Source organism: Chlamydomonas reinhardtii, chromosome 7 (genome assembly GCF_000002595.2).
Source record: "Chlamydomonas reinhardtii strain CC-503 cw92 mt+ chromosome 7, whole genome shotgun sequence".
Lineage (NCBI taxonomy): Eukaryota > Viridiplantae > Chlorophyta > Chlorophyceae > Chlamydomonadales > Chlamydomonadaceae > Chlamydomonas > Chlamydomonas reinhardtii.
The window spans coordinates 5,983,338-6,001,676 of NC_057010.1; the positions used below are offsets into that span (position 1 = coordinate 5,983,338).

Sequence of the window (18,339 nt, forward strand, 5' to 3'; positions counted from 1 at the left end):
TTCGGGACTAAGCATCGCACCACCATCTGCTCTTGCTTGTATTAGTTCCCTGCGGGATTTGGTAACGTAACTGCGTTAACAGGGCCTACTGTGCTTATCCGTGCATCGACGGGAGAAAGGGGCGGTGCGGGCAACCCATAAGCAACGGCACATCTTGTTACGCCGTTTCGGTTACAGGAGCGGCATTGCAGACTAGGCTACAACCGCTGAAGCTGACTCCACCCGGGGACGAAGGTGTCTGTACTGCGTTGCTACTGCCTACTGCGTTGCTACTGCCCCCGGAAGACAGTAGGCAGTCCTTCATCGGTTCCTTACACCCACCAGTGCTGGGTTCATGCAAGTCCAAGAATCTCGTTGTCCCAGCATAAAAGCGCAAGGGCACCCTTGCTTGGTCGGACTGTCCCTTCTTGTAATGTCGCATTCATAGAAAGCGCAAATCTCTCCAACACCGCGCAGCGCCTCCTCACCATGCGCCACCAGCTGAGCTGCCCCACCGCATTCTACAGAAGTAATCGAACCCACCAGCAATTTTGATACCCCATTCCGACGCTGTTGGGTCTACACCCTTGCCGTAGTAAGTATATATCAGCACGCTCAGTGTCCGGTACACACACCTACACACACGCACGTCCTCCACGGGCAATGGCTCGCAGTCCTCAATGAAATCAAACGCAAGCGCCGCTACTACATCGAACACACAAGCGCGTCGAGATCCCTTTTCTACACCGTGCATTCAATCCACGAAGTGCCGACCTATGGGTTGCGCCTATCGCCAAACCGGCAGCTTACTGGCTGCGGGCGTGGTCTTGCTGGGACCCGATCCAGGCGGCCGGGGCAGCGACGACGACGGCGTGCGGCGTGCCCCCGGCGGCGCCTGCTGCTCCGCGCCGGCGGCAGCGCCAGAGCGCGGAGACGTCATGGCGGCGCCGGGGCCAGGTGGCGTGAGCGGCTGTGCATCAGCGTACCCAGGCGGCCGAGGCAGCCGGCGCTTGGCCGCGGCTGAGGACATGGCCGCCACTGCCGCGCCCGCGTTCACGGCCGCAGGCGTGTGCCTGTCCGCCGCGCCCGTAGCGGCAGGCGAGGTGGGGATCAGCGACTTGGGTCTCCGAGGCGATGCCAGCTCCGGCGTAGCCATACCCGCAGCCGACTGCGCGGCCGCAGTGCCGCTAGCGCCTGGTGTCGCGGCGTAGTTCAACTGCTGGGCACCACCTGCAGGCCCAGCCGCGACGGCACCTGCCGCGACTGCACCTGCCGCGGCCGCTGCCGGCGTGGTCTGCGGCGTGGGCTGGGGGTGCTGGTGCGTGTGTAGCTCCTCCCCGGCCTCGTCGTAGTAGTGCGCGACGTCGCCACTGACCGGCGGCGTGTCACTGTACGGCTCCACATGCCCCGTGTCGTATTCCCCATCGATGTCACCCCCATCCCCGAGGCCCCCGTGCAGCTCCTCAACCGTGACGGCGGTGGCTCCGCCGCCACTGGCGGTAGCGGCTCCGCCACCGCCGTGTCCCGCCTGCTGCATCCTCATGTGGGTGCTGCTGCTGACGAAGAGGGGGTTGTGCACCTTGACGCCCGAGGGCACGTGGTGCGGGTTGGCGCCACCGGGGGCAGCGGCACCGGTGCCAGAACCGGCGGCTGCGCTGGTGCCCGCGCCGCCGTCAGCACCGGCGGGTGCCGCACCAGCACTGGTCGCGCCCCCGCCGCCGGATGCGGCCCCAGCAGTACTGCAACAAGAGAAAAGGGCAATTACCGTACTAGCAAGGGGAAATGCATGCATTATAATGCGTTGCAAGCAGCAGCAGTCCTACGCAACCAGCCAGCCGTGTCGGGCATGCGGTCCCTGCACAGCAGTCTGCACACAACGGGCGACACACCTTCTGCGCTGCTGGTGCAGATAGGCAGCGGTGTAGGAGCCTGCCCGGCGAGCTGCCGGCGAAGACACAGCTGACGCACCGCCCGCCAGCGCCGCCACTGGACCCGGCCGCCGCAGCGGCGACGCGGGCGGCGTTGCATCGATGGCGCTTGGAGGGAGCGGGATACGGCTGTTGGCACTGCGCATGCGGCCGCCGCCAGGCGGCGACCCCAACCCCTCAATAGACCCCTCCCTAGCCATAAAACGTGGCGAGTGCGGGATACGGCTTGGGGAGCCCGGCGCCGCACCCCAGGAAGAACCGAGCATGTCGTCCATAACGGCACGCGCCCGCGCCACTGCTGCCACGGCGCCTGCGGCCACTGCCACCGCCTCGCCGTCGACTGAGCCCGGGGGTTGCGCGCGCACTACGTCGCCAGTGCGCACTGTCAGCAGCTCTTGCTCGTGCTCCTGCTGTTGCTCCTGCTCCCGCCCCTGCTCATGCTGCTTTTGCTCTTGCACGCCTGGTACGGGTGCGGGGCCGGGGCCGCCGCTGTCCAGGGTACTCAGGTCAACCAGGGCGCTGGGCACGAACCGCAGCGAGGAGCCGGCGCCGGCCTCAGCAGGCGCCAGCAGCCGTCCCTGAACCCCCTCCTCCTCCACCTCCTCCACCTCCTCCTGGTGCAACAGCCCGCTACTGCCGCCTGACAGCACGCCCGCTCCTGCTGCTGCAGCAGCCGCTGCTGCCGGCGTTGCAGAGGCGACGTGTCGGGGCGGGCTGGTCACCAGTGCCGCGGCGCCCTCCGCCTCCGCCTGCAGCAGCCGCCACTCGGGCTCGTCCGCATCGTCCTCTCCGCCCGCCTCAGCAATAGTGCCCATACCCATGCCCATGCCCGCACCAATGATATCCGTGCTCACTCCCGCCGCCAGGGCGGCCGCCGCTCCTAGGCTGTCGTCCTCCCTCAGCAGGCTGCTGTCACCCGGCTGTAGCAGTGGCGCCGTGGTTGCCCCAATGCCGCTACCGGCAGTAGCAGGACCTGCGGCCCTTCCGCCGGCAGCACCGCCCGGCGGCCGGACCGCTACTGCCTTAGCCGCCAGGGACGCATCCGCAGCCAGTTGCGACCACGCCGCCTCGCCAAGCTCGGCCTCGTCGGCGGCCTCAGCGTCTGCTACAGCCCCGCGAGCGGCAGCTACTGCCGCTGCGACGGCGTCTGAGACAGCCTCGTCCGAGGGCGGCCCAACAATGGTGGATGAGGTGGAGGCCGGCGTGGGCGTGGCGGAGGAGCCGCGGAAGCTTCCCATCTCCAACATCGCCGCGGCCGACATGCCAGCAAACGGCGACGGCTTCTCCATTGCGTCAGCCGCCTCAGTCGCAGCAGCGGCGGCGGTGGACGGCGCAGGCCGCTCCGCCGCTGCCGCCGCGGCAGCATCGAGGCCTTCTGTGGCCTCGCTGCCGCCCAGGCTGCGGCGGCTGATGGTCTGCTGCCGCAGCGCCATGAACGCCTGCACACCCTGCAGCCCGCTCACCGCCGCTACCGCTGCCGGGGACCCCACCACCGCATTGTCCTCCTGCTCCCGGGCCAGCGCCGCCTGTCCTGGCATTGCTGCCGTTGTTGTCTGCGCCGTCTTCTTGAGGATGGAGACAGGAGGCGGCAGCGGCGCCGCCGAATGCGCATCTGCGCCGGAGGCGGACCGACGCGGTAGCGGTGGCGGCGGCGCCACCGCCTCCCCCTTGCTGCCGGCAGCCCCCTCGCTGCTAACGCCAACACGGCCTCCCAGGGTGCGCTGCTTGAGCGCCAGGAAGGAGGCAACGCCCTCCAGGCCCGCCGCGCCGTCACCGCCGCCGCCACCCCCTGTGGCTCCAGCAGGTGCGCTGTCGTGCAAGCCCACATGCTGCTGTGCATGCGGCGCGTGGTGCTGGCCGAGGCCCTCCAGCTCCCTCAGCGCCGCGTCCACATCCGTGACGTCGCCATTGGCTGCTGCGGCTGCCGCCGCCGCTGCTGCTGCCGGGGCGCCGCGGTAGGTGTGCAGCACGGGAGGCGAATGCGGATGCGCGCCAGCTGCATCGCCGCCCTCGGGTGCTGCCTCGGCGAACATCACGCGGCGGCTGGCACGTGCCGACCTTGTGCCCGAGGCGGAGGTGCGGTGAACGCTGCCATCCTCGGACGCCCGGCCTGCACCAACACCCGCAGCGGCAGCGGCACCCGCACCGACGGCTGCCGCCACCGCCGCCACCGCTGCGGCCTCCTCCTCATCTTCCTCCTCTGCTACGGCTGCTGGGTAGCGCAGCGCACGCGGCTGCAGCGACCTCCGGCTGCCCCCGCCTCCAAGACCCATGGGCGACTCCGGACCGTCCGCCCAGGTCAATGAGGCAAGCGGGTCTGCAAGCACGCCCGGGGCCGGCGGTGCCGAAGTAGCACTTGACAAAAGGCCACTTTCCGTGTACGCCAAAGAGCGGGAGGACGGCAGCGTGTTGAGCTGCAGCGGGCTGGGGCCAGGGCTGAGCCGTGACGCGGCGGCAGCGGCGGCAGCCGCTGTAGCGGTGCCCGCGTCGCGGGACTCGGTGGGAGGCGGCGCGCTGGGCGGCACCGGCGAGCGGCTGAGAGCGGCGATGGGTGTCTCCACGCTCTCTGCGTCACTGTCGTCGCCGTCAGCAGAGCCGCGGTGGCGGCGGCCGGCTGCGGCTGCAGCGGCAACGCCGCCCGCGGCTGCGGCTGCAGCGGCTGCTGCTGTGCCGGCGGCGGCGGCGCCGTCAACGTCGACGGCGTCCATGCCCCCAACGCCGTCCGCCACGGAGGGCGGTGGCGGCAGGCTTACGCCAGGACTGGCGGCAACGTCACTGGCGGCTGCGGGGCTGGTCAGCAACGTCAGCGGCGCCGCAGCGGCGTCAGTTGACGGGCAACGCGGCGTGACGGCCGTAGTGTCAGCCGTGGAGGAAGTGGCACCTGGCCAGCCGGCAACAGCAGCCGTCGCTGCGGCCGCTGCGGCCGCAAATGGACTGCCGGTGTCTGCGTCAGTGCTTGCTTCTTGCTGATGGGCCGCTGTGGTGACCGTCGGGCCGCGGAACGACGATGATGCAGCAGGCGGCGAGGCGGCACCAGGTTCCACACCCGGCTCCGGCGACTCCGCCGCCTCATCAACAGAAGCCCGGTCAGCTGAGACCGAGCGAGCCAACAGATCTGTCTCAGAATTCAACTTTGCCGAAGAGGCCCGAGAGGTCTCGGTGACTCCAGCCGCCGCAACCGCTGTCGGGACCGCTGCAGCCGCACTCTCCACGTCATTGGCGGTCCTGGGTTGCCGGCTTCCAACGGATTCCGTCTCCTCGTGCCCCGCCGCCGCTTCTTCGCCCTGCAGCGACCCCTCCGTCTCCTCTGCCTCATGCCCTGGGCTAGCAGCACTGTGAGAGGCGGACGCAGCGGCTGCTGCCCTGGCGCCCACACCCGCAGCCGCTGCGACCCCTGCAGCCGCTGCACCTGCAGCTGCCGCGCCCAGCCCAGAGTCGCTGTCCTGCTGGGCCACCTCCACCTCCGCCATATTTTCCGCCACCTCCTTGACGTGCACGTCGTCAACGCGGTGATCCTGCACGTCAGCAGCCGCGGTGGAGTGTACCTCCTCCGCCGCCGACGCTGATGTCCTTGATGGGCGTGGCCCAGCTTCTGCGTCTGCATCTGCGTCCGCTTCCGTGTCTGCATCCGCGTCCGCTTCTGCGTCTGCATACTCCGCTTCTGTGTCCGTATCCGCTTCCATGCCTGCTTCCGCTTCTGCTCCCAAGGCCGCCTCTCCTGACAGCCCAGCTTGTGGCTCCGCTTGCGCCGCTGATGCGGCCTCTTCCGAGTCCGCGGCAGCTGCGGCTACCGCTGCTGGGGTGGCAGCGGTAGCAGCGGCGGCAGCTGTAGCAGCCGAGGCAGGGGCGGCCCTGGATGCGCTGACGGACTCTGCCGGTACCTCCTCGTCCTCCTCTGACAGCTTACGCCCTGAGGGCTCCTCCACCTCTTCCTTCTCTTCCTCCTCCACCGACCCTCCTTCCCTTGACGTCGCCTGGCGGCCGCCCTCCTCCGCCGCGGCCTCCTGCTCCTCCTCCTCCTCCTCCTCGTCCTGGTCCGAGGCTGTAGCCACCATGGCAGCCACGGCGCCGCCAGCAACCACAGCTGCCGATGTGGCTGCGGCTGCAGGAGCAATGGCGGCGGGCGCAACCCCACGCACCACCTCCACCTCTGCCGGTTCCTCGGCTGCCTCAGAAGCTGCCATGCCGCCGGCCTCACCGCTTTCAGGCCTGGAAGCGGCGACGTGGGGGGCGTCGCCGAAGGTACCGGCATTGGAGGCAGCACCGGAAGCCTCGGCACTGGAGGCGGCGTCGCCGGAGGCGGCATCAAATGCTGCCTGTGTCTGAGCCTCCGGCCCTGGTATCGACCTGGTCGTCACCTGCTCGGCCGGTGGAGACGCCGCCACTGGTGCCGCTGTGATGGGAGCTGTTGTCGCCGCTACACCCACCGCGGGCGCATGCAAATCCTCCCCAGCCTTCTCGTTGGCGGCATCAGCAGCCGCGTGCTCCGGCGCTGATGGGCGTTCAGCGAAGGCAGCTGCACCCTCGACGCCCTCATGTGCCTCCTCGGATCCATCGTCCGCCAGGCTTTGCGTCACAGCAGCACTTGCAGCTAGCTCTCCATGGCTGGAGGCCACGTCGGCTGCCCGCTCAGACAAGTCCGCCTGCTCTGGCGCACGCGGCAGCTGCGCCTCCACAGAAGCAGCCCTCGCCGCTGCCCCGGACTCAGACGCGCGGTCTCCATCTGTTTCAACGGCCGCCGCCGCCAAGGCCCCAGCTCCGACCCCGACGCTGGCCGTGGTGGCGGCAGCCGCCGCGGCCGTGGCCGCATCTGCACCGTGCTCCCTGGCGTCTCCCGCCGCCTGGCCCTCCTCCTCCTCCTCCTCCTCCTCTTCCTGCTCCTCCTCCTCCTCTTCCTCCTCCTGCTGCTGCTGCTGCTGCGGTTCGGCAGCCAGCTGGCGGCTAGTTGCGTCCACGTGCGCCCCCAAGCTCCCATCTGCCGCTTTGCACGCCGCCTCTGCCGTGATTGCCGCAGCCGCCGCTGTTCCAGCCGCCACCTTGGCCTCCTGAGCTGTGCCCGCCGCCGCCTCCGCTGCCTTCTCATCCTGCTCCTGTTCCGAGAGCCCCTCCAGGAACACATCATCTGCATCAGCAGCCGTCTCCACCGCCTCCGCCTCCGACTTCACCTGCAGCTCGACCTGCTCGGATGCGGCTGCTTCCAGCTCTTTCGCAACGCCTGGCTGGACGTCTGTTGTAGACCGCATAGCTGCCCCCGACTCCTCCCCAGCCGCGCCGGCTGCTGCCGCGACCGCTGCCGCCGTTGCTGCTACCTCCGAGCTGTCCAGTTCATCTGCGTGGCTCTGCGGCAAATGCTCATCAACCGTCTCGCCATCCTGCAGCGGCCCTGCCACGGCTGTGGCGGTAACCACCGGCACAGCTGCCGGCGCCTCGGCTTCCAACAGCTCCTTGCCTTCCCCGCCTAGCAGCGGCTCAGTGAGGCCACTGGCTTGGCCAGCAGCAACGGGAGTGGCCACGGCACGGGGCGCGGCGGCGCCGGCGATGGCAGAAGACTGCGCGAGCGCCTCCGCCTCACGCGGCGCCCCCTTTGCCTGCTCCCGAGCCTCCTCTGCCTGCTCCCGAGCCTCCTCTGCCTGCTTCCGAGCCTCCTCTGCCTGCTTCCGAGCCTCCTCTGCCTGCTCCCGAGCCTCCTCTGCCTGCTCCCGAGCCTCCTCCGCCACCGCCTCCACTACCTCGGCATCCTCGACATCCGCAGCCGTAGCGTCAGTCACCTCGGCGCCTGCCTGGGCACCATTATGCCCGGCATCTGGGTCGCCGCCGCCGTCGTGGTGCGACGAGGCAGTGCCGACGACCGCTGCAGTGGCGCCTGCCGCAGCAATAGTTGCCGCCGCTGATGCTGCGCCGCCGCCGGCGGCGGCAGCGGCTGGCGGCGGTGCTGAGCGCGCATAGGCACTCACGTCAGCGTACTCCTCCGGCTCTACAGCCTCCTCGGCCCCGACGTCGTCAGCTTCCGAGAGCTTCTCCTCGTCCGCGTCCCGGGCTTCGGGCCCGTCGGCGTCGGTGTCCTTCCGCCGCTTAAAGGCGCCTGCCGCGGCCGCGCCGGCCGCAGCAACACCCGCACCCACAGCCGCCGCAGCCGCGATGAAAGGCCCACGCGGCTCCGCGTCTGCCCCAGTCGCGGTCACAGTCCGCACCTCGGCATCTTCGGCAGTCACAGAGGCAGCAGGTGCGGGTGCAGACCGTACAGCAGTAGCAGCAGCAGCAGCACTGGTTGCAGTCACGCCAGGATCTGCCGCAATGGCAGCGTCGGCGTCTTCATGTGCCGCCTCGGCAGCTGAAGCCGCATGCTGCGGTTGCTGCTGCTGCTGAGGCGGCGGCGCGGAACTGCTCATTGCAACAGGCACTGCCACCGCCACTGCCGCCGCCGCGGTTGCTGCGGCGACCTCCTCCTCCTCGTCCTGCGTCGGCTGATTGGCTGACACGTGTTCCCCGCCAGCAGTGTCGTACCCATCTGCCCCGGCAGCCGTGTCGTACCCTCCCGCCGGGGCCGTTGACTCGGGCTCCACCTCCACCGCCGTCGGCGGCGCGCCACGGCTTACGGCCACCGCTGCAGCATTCCCCGGCTCTTCGTCCGCCTCGACTGCACCAGCCTCCTCCTCAGCTGCACCAGCCTCAGCTGCGTCAGCCTCCTCCGCATCCGCCTGGCCTTGCGCCTGCGAGGGCGCCGCCTCCTCCTCCTCCTCGTCCTTTTCCGCCTCCTCGTCCTTGCCGGCAGTGCTTGCTGCGACCGCCGCCACCGCGCCCGCTGCTACACCAGCTGCCGCGCCTGCCGCCATCGCCGCCGCCGGCGACCGGCCGTCCGGCCCCCAGCGCATCGTCTCCTCTGTCAGCGGGCTGTCAGGCGGCACCGCCGGAGGCGGCGGCGGGAGCGCCCCCGCCGCTCTTGCTACTGCAGCCGCCGCCGTGCTGCCTGGCGCAGTGCCCGGCGTGACCAAGGTGGGCGGCGCCGTCGACGTCGCTGTCGAGGAGCCTGTCATCAGTGAGGGCGCGTGCATCATGCTGTCACACGGTGCCAGCGGAGGGGGCCGGGCCACGTAGCGCACGTTGCCGCCGGCGCCAGCGCCAGCGGCGGCTGCGCCGCCATCAATGGCGCCCGCAGATACCGCCGCGCCGGCGGCGGCTGCGCCGCCGGGGCTGCCGAAGGCGCCGGCGCCAGCGACGGCTCCGCCGTCGCTGTCTGGCAGCTGCACGACCAGCTCTGGGGAGTGCGTAAGCGGGTCGGTGGCCACCGGCACCCCGCCCGCAGGCATGGGCACCTGAACCAGTGGCGAGTGTTGCAGACTGGTCTTGGCCGGGTGCGGCGGCGACGCCGACACGGCGCGCCCGCCGGCCGCCGCCGCCGCCGACCGCGGGGCAATGGCCATCGGCGCCGCCGTCAGCGCCATAGACGCCGCCACCGCTGCCGGCGGCGCCAGGTGCTCGAGCACTACGGACTCCGTTGGCGGCGGCGCCAGCGCCGCCAGCTGCGCCGTTGAGCCTGCCGCTGGCGGCGGCGCCGCCGCAGTCTGTGCTGCGAGTGCGGTGGCGACGTAGGACCGGATGGCCTCGGCGTGGAGTGCCATGGCGGCGGCGGCGGCGGAGCGGTGCTGTTGTCGCAGCGCGGCAGCAATCAGGTCTAGACACTCGGCCACCTGCAGCCATTTGAAGGTGTGATGGACGTGTTGGGCCGGGCCGCGAGTGTGAGCCGATGCTTATTGCTGTTGTGAGTTATTGTGACGGGCGAGCTTTCATCATGCCCATATGTAGCCACCTCAAACACGCGTCTCCCTCACACCTCCCTCAGCCTCCCGCTCTCACACACCTCCCTAAGGCTTCCCGCTCCCTCACACCTGCTGGGTGCCATCTCCCAGCACCTCCATCGCAATGCCCAGCGCCACCAGCCCCGCGCTCAGCCCCTCGTCCGGCCGCGGCGGGGAGGCCAGCCGCAGCGTGGCCCAGCCCAGAGCCACCTCCGCCTCCGCGACATCCAGATTGAACTTGCCCTGCAGGGTTCACAGCGTTTGTGGATGGGCGGCATGGTTACGCTGGCGGTCGAATGCGGAGTCGCAGAGCAACACCAATACCAAAGACTCAATAGCGCTCTGATGGATAGATAGATGGAAGCACGGCGGATGCCGTCGGGCGCAAAACACAACTCCGTGCAAGTAACAGGAGTCCCCTCCCCGGGGCTCCGCCACACGCCTGCCACACCTCCGTACACGCACCTGCGACAGCTGCTGTATGTACAGACAGTCCTGCAGCACCGACACAAGCGACCTGGCCCCCTTGCTGCCGCCGCCACCAACCGTCGCCAGGGCCCCCGACGCCCCTGCTCCCCCTCCTGCCCCTGCCGCTCCGCCACCGTCGGCGCTGGTCCTGGCGAGCGCCTTGAAGCTGCTACCCGCCAGCGACCCCACGCCCGCCGACGGCACCGCTGCCCGGCACCGCGCCGCCGCCAGCAGCGCCCGCCCGACCCGGAAGTGGCGGGCGCCGTACAACGCCGCCAGCGCCGCCGCCGCCGCGTCGTACTGTACGGCGGCCTCTGCTGGCGAGCGACCCATGCGCAGCATGAGGTCTCCGAGCTGCATGCGCGCCTGCGCTGCTTCCAGGATGGCGGGCGTCGGCGGAAGCGGCTTGCCACCCGAGCTGACCAGCGCCGCCACCGCAGCCATGGCGGCGGCGCCGGCGGCGTTGGCGTTGGCGGCGGCGCCGCGGCCGCCTGCGGCAGCGGGGCTAGCTGCTGAGGCGGGCAGCAGCTGCAGGCCCTTGTCTGTGGTACTGCCGCTGCCGCCGACGGCGGAGGGTGCGGTGACCAGCAGCAGGTCGATGAAGGTGTGCAGCAGCGCCGCCGCCGCCGCGTCCCGGCCGCCCGCCGCCGCTGCCTCCGCGTGCGCCAGCGCCAGTTGGGCCACCTCCGCCGGCACCGCCGCCGCCGCCGCCGCAGCAGCTTTCTTCGACGCCGCTTGCGGTGTCGTCGGCACCGACGCACCACTAGCCCCTGCGACGGAGCCGCCACCGCCGCCGCCATTGCTGCCGCCGCGGGCCCGCTCGACGGCGGCAGACAGCGCGGGGTACAGCTGCGCCGCCAGCGCATCCGCCGCCGCCAGCTGCGCCGCCGCCGCCTCGGCCGCCAGCTGGTGTGTGTGGGCGCGCGCCGCCGCCACGTGTCCCACCAGTCGGTCATGGGGCGAGGGCAAGGAGGGCAGCAGCGCGGCCAGGTCGCGTACGGCGCGGCCCAGCTGGCCCGGCAGCAGCACGTGGCGACACACGCCGTTGAGGTGCCGGCTCAGGACTGCGGGGAGGAAGGCGGGAGGAAGGAGGGAGGAGCATGGGATTAGAGGGCGCGGGTGAGGTTGAGGTTGGGTGCATGGGGCCTGGGTGCAGGTGAATGAGTATCAAAAGCAGGCAGGCGACACGTGTGCTCCGGACGACCAGCATACTGGCTGGCCCAGTGTCCGTGGCACCGGTGCACCCGCATGCTCTCCGTCTCACGCAGGAGCAGGAGCAGGAGCACGCACCTCCCGCGAACACGGCGGCCGTGGCGGTGCCGGGCCCGGCCCGCAGCAGCCAGGCGGGCAGCAGCAGCAGCGCGCGGTCCGCCAGGCCGCGGCAGTTGTTGTGGAGGCGCAGCGCCGCCACCCTGCAGCCGGCGCTGTACAGCTCGCCCACCTGCCCCAGCAGCTCATCCAGGTGGTCCACCAGCAGCCGCAGCCGCACGCCGCTCTCGCTGCAGGGCAAAGAAAACCGGAGATTTCAATGGTTGTATGAGCGGTGAAAATGCGTGATGAAGGGCGGGCACGGCGGTACAGGAAGGATGCGAGGAGGGGACGCATTGACTGGGAGGAGCAGGACGGCATGCAGCTGCTGCAGGCAGGCCCGCCGGAGGGAGACAGAGCAGTCCCCGGTCCTCACCGGTGGCTGATGCTGCCGTGCTGCCCGTGCTTGGCCGCGCCTGCTCCTCCACCCGCTCCTGCTGGCGCCGCCCCGCCCGTGCTGGCCCCTGCGGCGCTGGACCGCGGCGCGCGCCCGTGGGTCGCCGCCAAGCCGCCCATGCCGCTGCCGCCGCCGCCGCCGCCGCCCGCCAGGGCGCCCGCCAGGGCCAGGCCGCCGGCGCCGTGCACCACGGGCGCCACCAGCGAGGTGCTGCAGCGCAGCAGCCATGTGCGCACGTGGCCGCACACCTCGTGACGCCCGCTGTAGACCTGGTGTGGTGGGTGCACAGTCGTGGAAGGGAAAGGCGGGGCAGCGCGGTTGCAGTGACAACGCCGTAGGGCGTGTGACAGCCTTGGCAAATCACGTCCAGGCGGTTCAATGCTGTACTTCAACAACATGCCGCTTGATACTCTGGGGCCTGCCCACACATACACACAGGCATATCCATGCACCCGCTCGACACCCACTTCATACCACCTTTCCCAGGCACATAACCCCCACCCACCCACCTAAACCCAAAGCCACACCCACACATCACACACCACACACCACACATCACACACACACACACATACACACACACACACACACACACACACACACCGCACCTGGAAATTGAGCAGGCCGCGGTCGTATAGCGCTGACAGACACGCGCGCACTAGCCCCGGGCTACCCAGGAAGGCCGCCGCCGCCGCAACCTCCTCCTCGCCCAGCGCGCAGCCCAGCGCGGCGGCGGCGCACAGCACGGCGCGGCTCTCGGGCGGCAGTGTGGCCAGGCTGTGCGCCACCAGGTGCGCAGCGAAGGCCCCCACTGCCCGAGAGGGCGCCTGGTGGACCGATTAGGGCGGAGGATCAGGGGTTAAGTCGGCACCGCTAGGTGCGGGGGTGTTCGGGCTCTGTCTCCCACAGCCGCTGATCGAACCTCAACCCGCTCCAAAACCTTTGCCCCAGTCATGCACCCTTTGTGCTTGCACAATGCCCCCCAACCTTTCTCCCTCACATCCCTGCCTCCTCGGAGGGAATGTTGAAAGCAAGCCCCCCCCCCCCTTGCCTCACCTCGCTCCGGCGCAGCGCCTCCGCCGCCGCCGCGCCCATCATGCCTAAGTCGGCGGCGCCGCAGCGCACGCCGCCGCCGGCCAGCCGCAGCAGCTCAGGCAGGCGACCGCAGGCCTGACGAAGTGGTGGCGGTTGGTGAGGAGGGAGCGCAATGCAGGGCAGGGGCAACATTACGGTAGCGGCAAGAGGGCCACAGAGGCGTTGTGGAAAGGCAGGCTGGGTACGAGAGACACCCGGGCGGGGGCAGGGTGGCGGGAAGCAGGCAGCCTGGGCGAAAGCAGTACCGTGGGGACGGGACCAGTAAGGAGCACGTGCGCCCGCCCCGCAGCCCCGCCCCCACCTCGGCAATGGAGGCCAGGTGCTTGTCCTGCTCCTGGCTGGCCGCGGCGAAGGCGGCGGTGGGCGAGGCGGCGGCGGAGGCCCCGCCCGCCCGCAGCCCGGTCAGCGCCGCCGCCTTGCGCAGCAGCGCCACCGCGGCCTCGGGCGCCAGCGGCGTCACGGCGTGCAGCGCTAGCGACAGGCCCTATGCAGCGGCACGTGACAACGTTTTGTATGAAGGTGTTAGATTTGATGACGGGCGGCAGAGAGTGCTAAATGATGGATCCATGGCTCAGCAGGACGCCTCGTCGCGCACCTTGCATAGCCGAAACAAAGCATGTGAATCAGCAACAGCAGCCGGGGGGCTCACCGAGGGGATGGCTGGCTGCAGCACCTCCCGCGTCACCGCCTGGCCCGACACCAGCACCAGCCGCAGCGCCGGCGTCGCCTGGGCAATGTCCCGCAGCAGCCGAAGCACCCGCCGCCGCCGGTCGAACTCCACCTGCTGCTGCGCCTGCTGCGCCTGCAGTGGTCCTGAGCGGTCCTCCAGCACGGCCGCGTGGGGTTGCAGGTGGCTGTGCAGTTGCCCGGAGGCCGAGGTGGTGGAGCCGGCTGTGGGCGTGCCGGGCGCCGTGGCGGGGGCATGGCCTGGCCCCGTGCCCTCACGTGCCGCCTGCACGACAATGAAATGAGCACACGTTCAGCTCCGCACAAGACTTTGGCCCACACAGGCGTCAATTCGTCCCACAAATCCTCGTCCGCGTCACCAAACACACAAACACATGTCACAGAGACACACACGCTTTTATGCTCTTTGTGCTCATAGCTGCCCACACGCCCACACGCCCGCCCGCCCCTCACCTCCAGCGCCTCGTCCCGCACGCCCGCCCCCAGCAGCAGGTCCACATTGTCCAGGACCAGACCACGATCGGCCGCCGCGACCAGACCACAGCCAGGCCCAACCGGACCAGACCACCGGCTGCCGTGCCGCCGCAGCCAGCCCAGCAGCCGCGCGCTGGCGGGCCGGTCCGCCGCGTAGAAGGGCACCCCCAGCGCCAGCGCGATCGCGAGCGCCACCTCCTCCGGGCCGCTGCAGACCCGCAGGTCGGCGTAGGCGGCGCCCGCCCAGGCGCCGGTCGAGACGAGGTGGTCGGCGGCGGCGGCGACCAGCGACGTCTTGCCGGCGCCGCGGGGCCCGGACACCAGGAGCGCGGTGCCGTGTGCTGAGGCGGGCAGCGGCTGGGAGGAGCTGGCCAGGCCGGCGTGGGAGTGGGCCCGGCCCCTGGGGCCGGGCGCGGCGGCCGGCGCGGGGCTGGCGGTGGGCGGCGGGAGCAGAAGGTTGGGTAGGGCAGCGCCTGAGTGCGTGGGTGTGCCGTGAGCGGCTGTAGCACCGGCAGCAGCAGCAGCAGCTGTAGCACCACCTCCGTACATTACTGTCACCAGCAGCTGCAGGTCTTCCAGCCGCCCGACCAGGTGCGTGCGAGTCGGCGGCGGCGGCCCGCCCGCGCCCGGCGGCGCCGCCACTGCCACGCCCGCTACTGCCGCCGCCGTGGCAGCTGCTACTGCCGCCGCCACCGGCATGCTCGCGAACGCGGAGCCATTCAAACCCGCGCTGGACCGACTCGCTAGCGCGCCGACACCGCCTCCGCCATTAGAGCCCCCGCCGCCGCCGCCGCCCGCGCTGGTGTGCGGGGCTGCGGTGCCAGCCGCGGGCGAGAACGGGCCCTCTTCGGAGGAGGGCCGGGGCGTGCCCTGCTGCGAGGGCGGCTGCGAGGCGAAGCCCGGCGCCGCACCCGCCGCGGAGGGCAGCCCCACAGCTGACATATACATGGAGGAGGCGCCCCTGCGCAGGAAGATTGGGTGTTTTCGCGTTAGGAAAGCACAAGGGGAAGGGGTTGACACTTGACACCGTTTCGCGCGGCGAAGCCTGACATATGGAATGAACGACCGCTTCCTCTGTCAGCTAGGCCGTTCCCCGTTTCCAATAGAATGCATGCACGCATTCACGCGCTCATGCACCACGCCCGCACCCACCTGCTGAACTCGCTGTTGGCGTCCTCCCACTGCTCGCTGCCCTCCTCTCCGGCCTGACCCAGCAGCCCATAGCCACCGCCGCCGCCGTGGCTATGCCGTCGCTGCTGCTGCTGCCTCCCACCGCCTCCGCCTGCGCTGCCGGACCCGTGCACGTAGCCGTACTGACCCACATGGCCCCATGGCGAAGCCGCGCCGCCACTCGACCGCGCCGCCGCCGCGCGCGCCGTCGCGGCCGCCGCCGCCGCCTCCGACGCCCACCCGTCCGCCCGTGCACCCTTGCTGGTCCGGCCCAGCCCGCCGCCCGCCGCCAGGCCATTACTGCCCGCGGCCCCAGCCGCCGCCGCCGCGGCCGCCGCTGCCAGCAGCGCCCTTAGCTGCTCTTCCAATGACAGCCCGCCCTCACCCGCGCCTCCGCCACCACCACCTCCCAGCGCCGCGGCATCTCCGCCTCCTGCTGCTGCTGCTGCTGCCGCTGCTGCCTCCGCCGCGCCGGTCAGCGCCAGTCCCGCGCTGTGCCCGGGGCCGCCCAGCGCCATGTCCAGCTCCGCGGCGTTGATGTAGTTGGTGTAGCCCATGCAGTTGACGGCGGCCTGCATGGCGCGACAGGCCTCCGGCGACTGCGGCGCGGCAGGAGGCGTGAATGGGCACAGGCCGTGTGGGCGGATGTATGCAAGGCAGGGAGAGGACTTGAAAGTCTTTGCACCAGGGATGCATGGAGGCCTTCGACGTAACCTGTATATGTACACGACTCCACACCCGCGGCCGAGCCCGCGCCTTCCCCAACCGCACCTGTAGCAGCTGCACCGCCGCGGCGGCGTCGCCCGCGCCGTCGGACAGGCGCGGCGCGTTGGCCAGGAATGTGGCGAGGTGCGGCCACAGGCTGGTCCACGTCACCTCCTCCGCGCCGCCCATGTGCGCCCACCAGAACAGCTGCAGGTCCGGCTGCCGCAGCGCGCGGTGCGGACCAACCGTCATCGCCGCCACCGCAATCTGGTCGTCGGGCGGTTGGCGGTTGAAAGGTTAGTTGTGAGGAGGTGGAGAAGGAGCGTCGCACGGGTTGCACGGACGGGCCGGCTGATGGCTTCCAAACTGACATAACCCCAAAACGGCCTCCCCAGCGTCTCCGCGCTCCGCGCTATTTCGTCCCAACCTCCAACCTACCGCCCTGCTACCGCCCTCCCACCGCCCCCACCTGCGCCTCCTCCTGCAGCTCCAGCTGCCGTATGGGCTCCTCGCCGCCCGCCACCAGCGGCGCCAGCTTCTTTAAGAAGCCCTCCAGCGCGCCCGCGTCGCCCGCCGCCCCGTGCGGCGCCAGGATGCCGGGCAGCGCCGCCGCCGCCGCCTCCTGCAGCTTGCGCGCCGAGCGCAGCCCGCCCGCCATCAACTTGGCCGCCGCCTCAGCCTCCTCCGCATCCAGACCGCTCAAGGCGGCTGCGCCGCTGGTGCTGCTGCCCCTGTGCTGCGCTTTGCCCACCCCGCCGCCCGTACTGCCGCTACCGCCGGTGGTACCGGTGGCAGTAGCAGTGGTGGCGGCAGTAGCTGCCGCCAGCTCCTCCGCCAGGTCCGCAATGTCGTCCAGCCGCCAGCGCACCAGCGCCTCCAGGCGGGAGGTGCGCAGCAGCCGCAGCAGCCAGCCCCTGGTGTGTGCCAACCGAGGCTTGAACGGGGGTGCGAAGCTATGAAGAAGAGGCATGCCGATCAACCTTGCACTCGCGTACAACACTCTACAGCCAAACCAGCTCAAAGCCACCTGCCCCCTGGCTGGCATGAACAACATCCACCTGACGACACCTCCCTACAGCGTCTCACGTACCCTTCACCCTTGCCCTGCTTGGCTCCGAAACCCAATCTTGTTGCCCAACCCCAATTCTTGTCCCCTCACTGCCCCCACCTGGACGAGAAGTGAGCCAGCAGCTCCTCCACGCCCCACGACACCTCCCGCAGCCGCACCAGCCGAGCCAGCAGCCGGTCCCTGCACCGGTAGCCACGACGAAAGTCACGAAACACGAAGCGTAGCAAGCGCCGGTCACGCCACACCTTCCGTTCATCAATACGGCCCTTCGCTCGCTGGCCCACCCCAGCCCCTGCTTCCTCTCCCTCTCCCTCCCTCACCGGTCGGGCCGGTCTGCCAGGCACTGCCGCGCCACCCGCGACAAGGCCCCGAACACCAGCTGGCATAGCTGCCCGCCGTAGCGCGCCTCCAGCCCGGCCTGGAACAGCGGGCCCAGCAGCTCGTCCACCGCCGCCTCCTCCGGGCTCAGCTGCTCGGCTGGCGTGCCGGCATGCACGCTGAAGTTGGGCGGCGGCGGCGGAGCCTGCGAATTGGGGGAGAGGAGGCGGGAACAAGCAGGGGAAGGGGGTGTGAGGGGCGGTTGGTGGGGGGTTGACCAGGTTGGATGATTGGGGAAGGCGAAAAGAGTCACAAGGCTGACGTTCATGTGTTTAGCCGGTCAAAGGGCCGGCATGCAGGGGTGCGTGCCAACACGCTAACGGCGGGAGGGCGGCAAAGGATCGGGCCGTGGGGTGTGCCGCACGGAACCGGGTCAACCGGAGGTCTGCGGACCAGTACTCTGTCCTCAAACTCAAGGGTCCCCAACTTATCTACCTCGGAGCGTCCTTTGTGAGCCTTTGGAGTTACACCCGCAGGCGCAAACGTGTCGTCTGCGCGCATGGTGAAAATGTATGCAAGTTGATGGCAACGCCGCAGTCCGCGACTGTGCCGGGCCACGCCTTACCCTCTCGTGGCTTTCCGATACATTGCCCTTTTCCTTTCCCCATCGCCGCAGTTCCTCTGCTGCCGCAACGGCAGCACCGCAAGTTCTCGTCGCGGCTAACGTTTCAAAAATATACCCACGCCTTTAGCGCAGCCATTGTTGTGAATGCATTATCATTGTTCCTTAACGCAGGGCATTCAGCGAGCCCTGCAAAAGCGCGAGGTTCGTGCTCAGAGGGCAGAGTGCCAGTCAAGGTCAACTGCATTGATATTTTCACAAGATGTTTATTATCATACCCATGATGGTGTCTGCATTCTTTATTCTGTGGGCTTGCATGAAGG

The 18,339-nt window shown here is 69.8% G+C and overlaps 1 protein-coding gene across 1 annotated transcript; it reads right to left on the minus strand.

The window, feature by feature from the left end:
- Positions 1 to 159: 159 nt before the first annotated feature.
- Positions 160 to 18,275, minus strand: CHLRE_07g354600v5 (uncharacterized protein). The gene is made up of 18 exons (XM_043064628.1): positions 18,020 to 18,275; positions 17,890 to 17,945; positions 17,397 to 17,599; positions 17,176 to 17,256; positions 16,477 to 16,921; positions 16,074 to 16,274; positions 15,285 to 15,901; positions 14,112 to 15,093; positions 13,621 to 13,923; positions 13,273 to 13,455; positions 12,933 to 13,046; positions 12,485 to 12,703; positions 11,856 to 12,145; positions 11,462 to 11,670; positions 10,169 to 11,235; positions 9,794 to 9,946; positions 1,869 to 9,595; positions 160 to 1,718 (listed from the first exon to the last, which is right to left on the minus strand). Exons 1-18 carry the CDS (start codon positions 18,060 to 18,062, stop codon positions 767 to 769), a joined length of 13,845 nt encoding a protein of 4,614 aa, XP_042923196.1. The 5' UTR covers positions 18,063 to 18,275; the 3' UTR covers positions 160 to 766.
- Between the last annotated feature and the right edge of the window lie 64 nt (positions 18,276 to 18,339).

What these genes read in the sequence shown, in the direction of transcription:
- CHLRE_07g354600v5 (XM_043064628.1), bottom strand. Translation starts at nt 18,062, where the DNA reads ATGGGGAAAGGAAAAGGGCAATGTATCGGAAAGCCACGAGAGG. An exon ending in GCGGCCTGCTCAATTTCCAG is followed by an intron (nt 12,146 to 12,484) that starts GTGCGGTGTGTG and finishes CCACCACACCAG; the next exon opens with GTCTACAGCGGGCGTCACGA. An exon ending in GGCCGCCGTGTTCGCGGGAG is followed by an intron (nt 11,236 to 11,461) that starts GTGCGTGCTCCT and finishes TCCTCCCCGCAG; the next exon opens with TCCTGAGCCGGCACCTCAAC.